The following is a 10,256-nucleotide window of genomic DNA, read 5'->3' on the forward strand; positions in this document are numbered from 1 at the left end:
CACAAACGCCACACATTCCCACAAACCACAAACACACCACCCACATGATACACACTACACGCACACACCACATACGCCACATACAACACACACTACACACATACCCCATACACACACCACACACACACACCACACACACCAGACACAACTCACAACACACACACACCATGCACCACAGGTGTGCACCACACACACCACATACACACACACCACCTACCAAAAGTGTGCACCACATGCACGCACCACATGCATACCAACACACACTACACACAAACACAAACACACCACACATACTCCATACACATACAACACAAACCACACACATACAACACACACATCACACATGCCACACACACACAAATGCCACACACGCATGCCACACACATGACATATGCATGCCACACATGCACACCACACACCAGAGACGTCATGCACCACAGGAACACACCACACACGTGTACCACACATGCACACCAGAGACACGCATTCCCACCCCACTGGCATCAGACCCTCCCAAGCAGGCCCTGACTCTGGTGTTCCCCCAAAGGCTGCTTTGGCCTCCTCTGCAATGGAAACACCCTGAAGGCTTTTTTCTTAACTGAGAACTTACATACCATACAACTCACTCTTTCAAACCCTACAATTGGTTTTCAGCATTTTTACAAGGTTTTGTAACTATCACCATTACCTAATTTTCAAACATTGTGATCACCCTCAAAAGCAGCCCAGTGTCTATCAGCAGTCCTCTACAGTTCACTCAGGTTCTAGTTTCGTTCTCTCTGGATGTGACTGCTCTAGGGACCTCACTAAGTGGGACTGTTCGGCACTCGTCCTTTTGTGATTGTCCTATTAGCTTGGCATAACATCCTCCAGGTCAGCCCATGTGGCGGCATGTGTCAGCACTGCATTCCTTTTCATGGCTGAGTCCTATTCCATTGCATGGATGGCTGCATACATTTGCCTACTCAGCAATGCACACTTCGGTTTTCTGGGTAATGAGAATACTGCTGCTATGAACTTCATGTACGATTTTTGCACGACGTATGTTTTTAGTTCCCTTGACAATATGCCTTGGACCAGAATTGCTGAGTCACATGTTTACTGGTTTTGAGGAACTGCCAAACTGCTTTCCACAGCAACGGCACCCCTTTACACTCCCACCAGCAATGCGTGAAAGCTCCACTTTCTCCACATCCTCAGCAACTCATTATTGTCTTTTTAATTATATCCTGAAGCCTCTTAATGTAATTTTAAGAAGTTAAAACATTTTCTTTTATGAATTCTTACACAAAAAATCATAGGCAGGGGTGTTAATCTTGGAGATAAGAACCCCGGGTGGGGCAGGAGGGATCTGAAGAAAGGGGAGCTGGAAGCATGGAAGCGCGCTGGCCTGGGTCTCTGCATGGCTGAGGCTGCGAGGGGCTCCGGACCTAATTCGGAGAGCGATGAGGCTGCTGGCCCGCAGCAGGTGCTAGGTTAAAGCCAGTCGGCGTTCCTTCTCATAGGAGGGATAGGCTCAGAAGGGGCAGGCTTCCTGCCCCAGCTCTGAGACAAGAATTTGCTGGGGGAATAAAAGGAGTGAAGGTGCAAAGGAGAGTGCTGACTGGTAAGTACAGAATCAGCCCATTTGTTATTGAGGCAAAGCAGCCCGACAGCCCCCAAGCGGCTGCAGTTTTCAGTTGGGTGTGGAATTAAACAGCGCTGCTTCTTACGCAGCATCCTGCTTTTAGTAAACAGCGACGAGTCCATGTATGTGTGCCCGTACTCACACGGAGCGCACTCTGATGCCTCAATTCCTTATCACTCCTCCTCTGAGTGCCCCACAGCATACATACCCAGCGCGTCCTTCTCCCAGCCTCAGCAAGGTCAGAATCCGTTTCTCCCAAATCCAGGCCCAGGACAGATGCCCGGGCCCTAAACCATGCAGTGATCAGTGGCAGCCCTGGGGTTCAAATTTGGGTGCCCGGTCCAGCTCCTGCTCCCAATTCTCGGGCGCATCCCGCCGGGACGCGGGATGCCCTGACGCGTCCCCCTGTCTCGTTCCCTGTCGCCTACAGGACCCGCGCTCTACCCTGGCGGAGGTGCACCGGCAGCGGCGCGACCTGCTAAGCAGCGCCTGTAGCCGCCACACACGCCGGCAGCGCCTGCTGCAGCCAGAGGACCTGCGGCACGTGCTGGTGGACGACGCGCATGGCCTGCTCTACTGCTACGTGCCCAAGGTGGCGTGCACCAACTGGAAGCGCGTGCTGCTGGCGCTAAGCGGCCAAACCCGCGGCGACCCGCGCGCCATCCCCGCGCACGAGGCCCACGCGCCAGGCCGCCTGCCCTCGCTGGCCGACTTCAGCCCTGCCGAGATCAACAGGCGCCTGCGTGCCTACTTGACCTTTCTGTTCGTGCGGGAGCCCTTCGAGCGCTTGGCGTCTGCCTACCGCAACAAGCTCGCGCGCCCCTACAGCGCTGCCTTCCAGAGGCGCTACGGAGCACGTATCGTTCAGCGCCTGCGGCCACGCGCGCTCCCCGACGCCCGGGCCCGCGGCCACGACGTGCGCTTCGCAGAGTTCCTGGCCTACCTGCTGGACCCGCGCACGCGGCGCGACGAGCCCTTCAACGAGCACTGGGAGCGCGCGCACGCGCTCTGCCACCCGTGCCGCCTCCGCTACGACGTCGTGGGCAAGTTCGAGACGCTGGCGGAGGACGCAGCCTTCGTGCTGGGCCTGGCGGGCGCACCCGACCTGAGCTTCCCCGGTCCACCGCGGCCCCGGGGGGCTGCCGCCTCCCGCGACCTGGCAGTGCGCCTCTTCCGGGACATCAGCCCCTTCTACCAACGGCGCCTCTTTGACCTCTACAAGATGGACTTCCTGCTCTTCAACTACTCCACCCCTTCCTACCTGCGGCTGCACTAGCGGTCCTGGAGGGCCTGTGGCCACACGGGGCAAGTGCCTTTCCGACAGGACCCCTGGGGAATGCAGGTGCTGCTGGCCCCAGGACCCCTCTTCAAGAGCCACTGCGTGCTCTCACCTGGCCGCCGGCCCAGCGGGCGCAGGGCACACTTGGCCGGGCTTGGGGGCAGCCCATCTCCCGTGGCCCTGTACGCGTGTGCCTGCTTCAGCCTGTCGCTTGAGGCCTGCTTCCTCCACTTGCTCCAGCTGACAGGCACCTCTCCAGGCCCCGCAGATGGGCAAGGACTTGGTAACCAGGGTTTTAGGCTTTTAAAGGCCATTTTAGGGGGTCAGCCCTGCCCCTGAACCTGTTCATGGTGCATCAGAACAGAATGCTGACACCCGTGTTGGTGTGGCCCGAGCCTGTGCCCTCCCCACCTGGCCCACCCTGGCAAGGACAGGTGTGGCCAAGGACGAAAGCCCTCCGTTGGCTGGCCTCACGATGGGACCATCCCGGAGCCAGCTGGGAGCTGCCTTCCACTGCCATCGGGCCTCCGCTCCTCTCCCATGCGGCTGGCCCTGCCCAGGCACCACCTTCGGTCTCAGTCTGGCAAGACGCTGGGTCTTGAGGCTCCATGCCAACAGAGCCCCTGGTGCAATGCAGTCACAGGTTTTATGAGACTTTGGTGAGCTGGGCAGTCATGGTTTTGAAATAAATGTATTTTGTTACTTTCTGATTTGTTGGAGTTTCTCTGCTTCATTGGGCCATTTTCTCTGGGAGCCTGCAGCTGTCTGATCTCGAACCACTCCGTCTCCAAGCCTTTGTTTCCCTGTTGCCAAGTGGCATAAGAAGATCAGATGAGAGTGCCCACAGAGCCTGGGTACCTCCCAGTGGTGATAGGAGTGAGCGACTACATGGGGCGTAAAGTGAAGAGGGTGCACTGTGTAGGGGGGGCTAAATTCTGGCACTGACAACTTGAAGAACATCTACTCTTTCACCCTGACCTGGGCCAAAGACTGAAGCCCATACCAGCTCAGCCGGGCCTTGGGCCTTGTACTGCCTCCGACCTTCATGCGTGTGTGACTGTGAGTGTGCATGAGTGTGTGCGTATATGCGTGTGAGAGTGTGCATGTGTGCATGAGTGTGTGAGTGTTGTGTGTGAATGTGTGAATGTGGGTGTGTCTTGGGCCATTTGTCTCTGAGCTCCCCCAGGGCTGTGTCCAGAGGCCCTGCCAGCAGGAATGGGGTGGCCAACTCCAGTGGACCTGGGAAGGGGCTGCTGCGGCCACTGGTTTCCCCATGAGGCCTCCCCTAGCCTGGGCCCTTCCCCCACAGGAGGGACACACAAAGCCCAGGGTCTTGCACCAGTTCCAGGGCTCCCTGGGTGCTATGGTTTGAATATTTGTCCCCTCCAAAACACATGTTGAAATTTAATCCACAATGTGGCATTCTTGAGAGTTGACCCAACCATTAAGAGGCGACTGGGTCATGAGAGCTCTGCCCTCACAGATCCATTATTCCATAGGTAGATTAATGGATTGATGGTTTAATGGATTGATGGGTTGATGGATTAATGAGTCACCATGGGAGTGGGACCAGAAGCTTTATAAGAAGAGTGAATGAGACCCGAGGTAGTGTACTCAGCCCCCTCGCCACGTGATGCCCTGCACCACCTCTGGACTCTGCAGAGCCCCCGTCAGCAAGAAGGCCCTCACCAGATGCAGTCCCTAATACTGGGACTTTTCAGCCTCCATAACTGTAAGAAGTAAATTTCTTTTCTTTATAAATTACCCAGTTTCAGGAGCTCTGTTATAAGTAACAGAAAAGGGACTAAGATACTGGGCCAGAGCCCCACTGTTTAGCAACAGGCTGAGAAGGGAAGGGTGGGGCCTTGGCCACACTGGGGCCACTGTCTTTGTGAGGGGCTCCCTGGCCCTCACATGCTCCCTTAGAGGCCACACACGCTGTGTTCTAGGCCACTGTGTGTGCAGTTGTTGTACACCCATTTCAATGACACATGCCTTTGTTCCCAGCTCACTCAGCTCCCACACAGCCCCCAATGGGACCTGTTTGCTGAAACTGACACCAATCTGAACGTCTCACTCCCAGGTATCTCACAATTAGATGTGCCCTACCTCCTACTGTCATGCCCTCAGTGTCTGGACATGCTGACACTTGTCACATTCACAGTCCCTTGCGTGGGCAGCTACTCCACTGCTCCCCCACTGATGTCCCCGTGTGCAGACACTGCAGGCACCCAGTGTCATGCAGGTGCCATATCCACCATATGCAGCCCTGCACCCTCTGCTGTGTGTGCAGGGCCACAGTCCAGGCCTTTGAGGACTGAGGGAGCTGGGGCAGCTCTGGAGGCTGTCCTTGGGGAACTCCACCTGCTCTGGCCTGCTCTGGCCTGTTTCCTCTCTGGCTGGTGCCAGAACACCTGTGTTCTCACAGATCACAGGATGACCACCCTGTGGGGTCCCAGATGGATCACTAGAGGATCCAAGAAAGACAGGGTCACATGTGCAGAGCTAGACAACACAGGGGGGTGCCCAGGTGGTTCTCCATCTGGCACCTCCTTCAGGCAAGTGATTGTCAAAACCATAGTCCAGTGCCCACAGGGGCTGATGGCACAGACCCAAGGTCATGTAGCATTTTAACTTCCTTGACATTGTCTTTTACTTCCCAGGTTTTCAGTCTCTTAAAGTTGGACAGTGCTGGTGGGACACTTCCCAGGATGGGACGCCATTGCTGGTTTGGGTTACAGACTTCTTTAAAGTAAGTGTAAGTGTTCTTTTGCTTTTTTTCTGGCTTTCATTGTCAGGAAAATGTTAACCAAAAAATTTTCTGCAGTTATGGGGTAGGGTTTTTTTTTTTTTTTTTTTTTTTTCAGTTTTATTCTGTGTCTTTATCATCTAGGCAGCTTCCTGAGAGGGATGTTTCCAGTGCTTAAAATTTAAAATAAATCCCTGGTTTCTCACAAACAGTGAGATTTCATGCATTATTGTTTTAGAAGCACAGCTGAATGCCTCTGTGGGCTTCAGCAATGAGTGTGACAGCAGCAGGGTGAAGGCAAGGCCCAGGGCTGCTGGGTGCAGCTCCAAATGTGTGTCACCAGCACACTCCAAGGGGTCAGTGGGCCCGGATCTCAGGATGCCGCCTTTCCCCATCATGCTGCGGCTCCTGCATGAGGAAAAAGGTGCAGCTGTCTGGGACAAAGGCTTGATGACAGTTGTTTAACATGTTTTCTGTTATCTAGAGGAAGGGGGCTCAGGGCTGGTGGGACAGATGCTCCATTGGGCCACTTGGAGCCCAAGACTCCTCTCTTTTGTTGCTCCCCAGTCTCTAGGGCCTGGCCCTTTTCCATGAGAGTGAGCCATTCACTTTTCAAGTATCCCATTGTCGAAGGGAAAAGAAGGGCACCCAAGCTTGCTTTAAAGACACAAACTAGGGCCGGGCGCAGTGGCTCACGCCTGTAATCCCAGCACTCTGGGAGGCCGAGGCGGGGGGATCACGAGGTCAGGAGATTGAGACCATCCTGGCTGACACAGTGAAACTCCATCTCTACTAAAGAATACAAAAAGTTAGCTGAGTGTGGTGGCGGGCGCCTGTAGTGCCAGCTAATCGGGAGGCTGAGGCAGGAGAATGGCATGAACCCGGGAGGCGGAGCTTGCAGTGAGCCAAGATCACGCCGCTGGACTCCAGCCTGGGTGACAGAGCGAGACTCCGTCTAAAAAAAAAAAAAAAAAAAAAAAAAGACACAAACTGGAGGTCCATTCCATTTCCAGTGCAATGCCATTGGCCTGAACCTACCTTACTGCCATTCTCAGCAGCAAGAGAGTCTGCGAACTGACAGCCAGTTCTAGGTCGGGTGCGTCAATGGGCTCCCTGGCATCTGCAACCCTCCCACAGGCTCCCTCTGACCACCAGGCCTCTTGGCCTGAGCACAGGAAGGTTGGGTGTGCAGGAGTTAGTGCCCCCTGGGAGCAGTCCTCACCCACATCTGATGGAAGTAGGGGGATAAATGCTTCAGTTTTTATCCCTGCATGAAGGACACTGAGACACAATCTGCATGGTGCCCAAGATTTCCCCACAGGGATTGGGCAGCAAATGCCCTCAGTGGCTGCTGTGGACTGAATTATGTTCTCCCCAGAGTCTTATGTGGAAGCCCTCACCCACAATGTGATGCTATTTGGCAATGGAGCCTTTGGGAGGTGATCAGATTGAGATGAGGTCATGAGGGTGGGGTCTTCATGGTGGGATTACTAATCCCACCTCAAAAGAAGAGCCACTGGAGAGTCCTCTCTCTCCCCCTCCCTGCCTCTGCCTCTCACATAGGGAGAAGGCAGCCATCTACAAGTCTGGAAGAGAGCCCCTATCAGGAAACCAAGGCAGCCAGTACTTTCACCTTGGACGTCCAGCCTTCCTTGGAACTGGGAGAAAATAAACATTGTTTAACTACCCCCAGCCTATGGTGTTTGCTACGGTGGTCCCAGCAGACTAAGCTGTGGTTGCCAGCTCAAGAGCACATTCCTTGTCCGGTTCAGTCCCTTCCTGTCTCCTCCCTACTTCTCTATGAGCTAACTGGGATTGTCCCTCACGTAAACTACTCACACTCCAGCCTTGCTTCCAGAGCTGGTTCTGCAGGACTCAGGCAAAGAGGGAATCAACCATAATTCCACGACAACATGCTGATTTGTTCCACTGGTCTTAAATGCTAGGTTAGTTTGGATCCTTTTCTGTGGCAATGCCGACATGTTGTTGCATACCCTCCTCCTGCACGAGTGTGAGTGTGACTGCAGGATAAACTCCTAGGAGAGGGTCCACACCCGCCAATGCACCTCCACCGTGTCTTTTCCTTTCCACCTGTGGATCTGTGTTTGACTGTAACTGCTCACAGCCTAAGGGCACATGGGGACCCAGATGGCCTCACTGAGATGCAGGGCACAGGGCCTGTGTTGCTATCTGGGCCACTGCATGAGCATTTCTAAAGTTTATGGAGTAGCTGTGCTTAGAGAGTATTGCTGCACCATCCCTCTCCTGTTAAACATTTCAGCTGTCGCCCGCTCCTCGGCAAGGGCTTCCATGTGGTGCAACTTCCTGGGGGCTCATTTTCTTCTTTGTAGGAATAACATGCATATAAACCTAAACTTGGTGCACAAGGCAGGGGCTGCAAACACATCCTGGCTGCCCTCAGATTCTTCCTTTAAACGCCCAGGAGACGAGGCATGAATTAAAGACCATGTATGTTTTTATAATTGACTCTGGATTCAGGTAATGAGTTACCAAATTTTTCTACAAACCACGACCAGCTTTGCTATCACGAGTGGAAGAGCAGGCAGCCAGCACCTCCGCCTGCTCCAGCCCCAAAAGCTCTGGGCCCTGCGTGTAGTGTAGATGTGGACCAGAGGGAATGGAGAGGCTGGGAACTATCTGGAAAATGGTCTGGCACGAGCTGGTAAAGGAGGCGCTCAGGAGCCCTCTGACCAGCCAACCAGCAAATCCTATCCTGGGTGGGGGAGGGAAGAGAGTATGCCCCAGGGGACAGGGACAGGAATACCTAGAGCAGCATCACCCACAGTAGCACAAAGTGGAAACAACCCAGACATCTACCCAAAAGAGAATGGACACATCATGGAATGAGAAACAGTGGAAAATGAAGGAACTACAGCGGTAGCATCATCATCACATGACTCTTAGCAACTTGCTGTGGAGGGGAAAAAGTTGCACGGAGTTTGATACCATCTTACATAATTGAAAAAAGCAAACTGTGTTATTTCAAGGAGTGCAGTGGCGTGATCTCAGCTCAGTGCGAACTCCACCTCTTGGGTTCAAACCATTCTCTTGCCTCAGCCTCCGGAGTAGCTGAGATCACAGGAGTGCACCACCACGCCCAGCTAATTTTTGTATTTTTAGTAGAAACAGGGTTTCACCATGTTGCCCAGGCTGGTCTCGAACTCCTGGGCTCAAGTGATCCACCTGCCCTCAGCCTCCCAAAGTGTTGGGATTATAGGCGTGAGCCACCACATCTGGCCAAGATATAACGTTTTTAAAGCAGGGAGAAAGATGTGGTGACCTGATGGGCAGGGGAGGAGGAACTCAGGAGGGGGGGAAGTGGGGGAAGGAGCACCCAGCAGGGGTAAGGGTGAGTCTCTTTCCCTGGTTATGCTGCATGGTAGACATGCGTTGCTGTATTTTGCTGATATCAAACAGCGCATACATTACACCTCAAGAGACAACCTCCTCAAGGCTTATACAGTCCAAATGAAGATCAACCTGGCTCCCATCCCCACAGGAGGGGACCCTAGGGGTCTCTGCTTCCTGCAGGTCTGTGGGTGCTGCTAGAAGCTGTACTCCACCCCCAGGCAAACCCTGTGAGTCCCTTGCATGAACCTGAGGCCCCACCTGGAGAGGGAGCCTGGAGTCTTGGCTGGGGCGGCAAAGTGCGGCCTGGTTGCCCTTCCCCGAACACCACAGATGTGACTCCAGGGTCTGCTTCTTGCAGGTTGGGAACCCATTCCTATCCTGCCCCCCGGGCCTGGGAAGCCAACCCCCTTCAATCTTTTCATCATAAGGGTCCTCACTCCACCTCCTTTTGAGACAATAAAGCCACTTGCCCGTCCCACTCCCTCTCCAGGGAGAGGGCTGCAATTAGTGTCCTGATTTTATTTACCCACCCAAGGACTCCAAGGTGACTTTCTAGCTCCTCTCTGTAGAACACAGTGGGGGGACCCTTAAATCTTCAGCAGGCACCCCGCTTCCCAGTGCTGCTGTCTTGCTTTCCAAAAGCATCACCAGCCTCCAGCAGCCACACCACGTGCCTTACATTACTGATGTTGTAATACAGGAATACAGCATTAGGCTCATATATGACAACCCATAAAATGGTGTGCCTCGTTCTTGGTGCTATCCCCAGGGTCCCCGTTCTCCTCCTCAAAGGTAATGATTGCTGCCTGCTCCTCATCCACAACACACACACACACACCGTTTTTAGTACACACAAGATGGCAGCATATCAGACACACTCTTCTGCTGTGCTTTTTAACAAAAATTGTAATAGACCTGTAAATCATTCAGGTCAGTCTATAAAGAGCTGCCTCTACATTTGAATGGCTGCCTAAGATTTCTGGGAGTAGCTGTATAATTTAGCAGCTTCCTGTCAGTGTTTAGGAAATGGTTTATCTGCTTTCCAATCCTTCGCTGTTTCCAGCAGTACCGGAGTTAACAGCATATACTTACCTGTGTGAGTGTACATTTGGGATAAAGTCCTAGAAGTGACATTCACACTCTTTAATTCTGACACCAACTCTGCAAGATTAAACATTATTACAACAATTTTAGAGATGAGAAAATGAAGGCTCAGAGAGGCAAAGTGG

The 10,256-nt window shown here is 53.4% G+C and overlaps 1 protein-coding gene across 1 annotated transcript in view; it reads left to right on the top strand.

Annotated features, from left to right (window-relative positions):
• The window catches only part of CHST13 (carbohydrate sulfotransferase 13), an 18,611-nt gene extending 14,995 nt beyond the window's left edge, over positions 1-3,616 (top strand). The window contains exon 3 of the mRNA XM_023211177.2: positions 2,058-3,616. Within this exon, the coding sequence (XP_023066945.2) occupies positions 2,058-2,903 (846 nt within the window). The 3' untranslated portion in view covers positions 2,904-3,616. The remainder of the gene's footprint in view (positions 1-2,057) is intronic.
• Positions 3,617-10,256: the final 6,640 nt, after the last annotated feature.

This window comes from Piliocolobus tephrosceles, chromosome 2, assembly GCF_002776525.5.
Source record: "Piliocolobus tephrosceles isolate RC106 chromosome 2, ASM277652v3, whole genome shotgun sequence".
NCBI lineage: Eukaryota > Metazoa > Chordata > Mammalia > Primates > Cercopithecidae > Piliocolobus > Piliocolobus tephrosceles.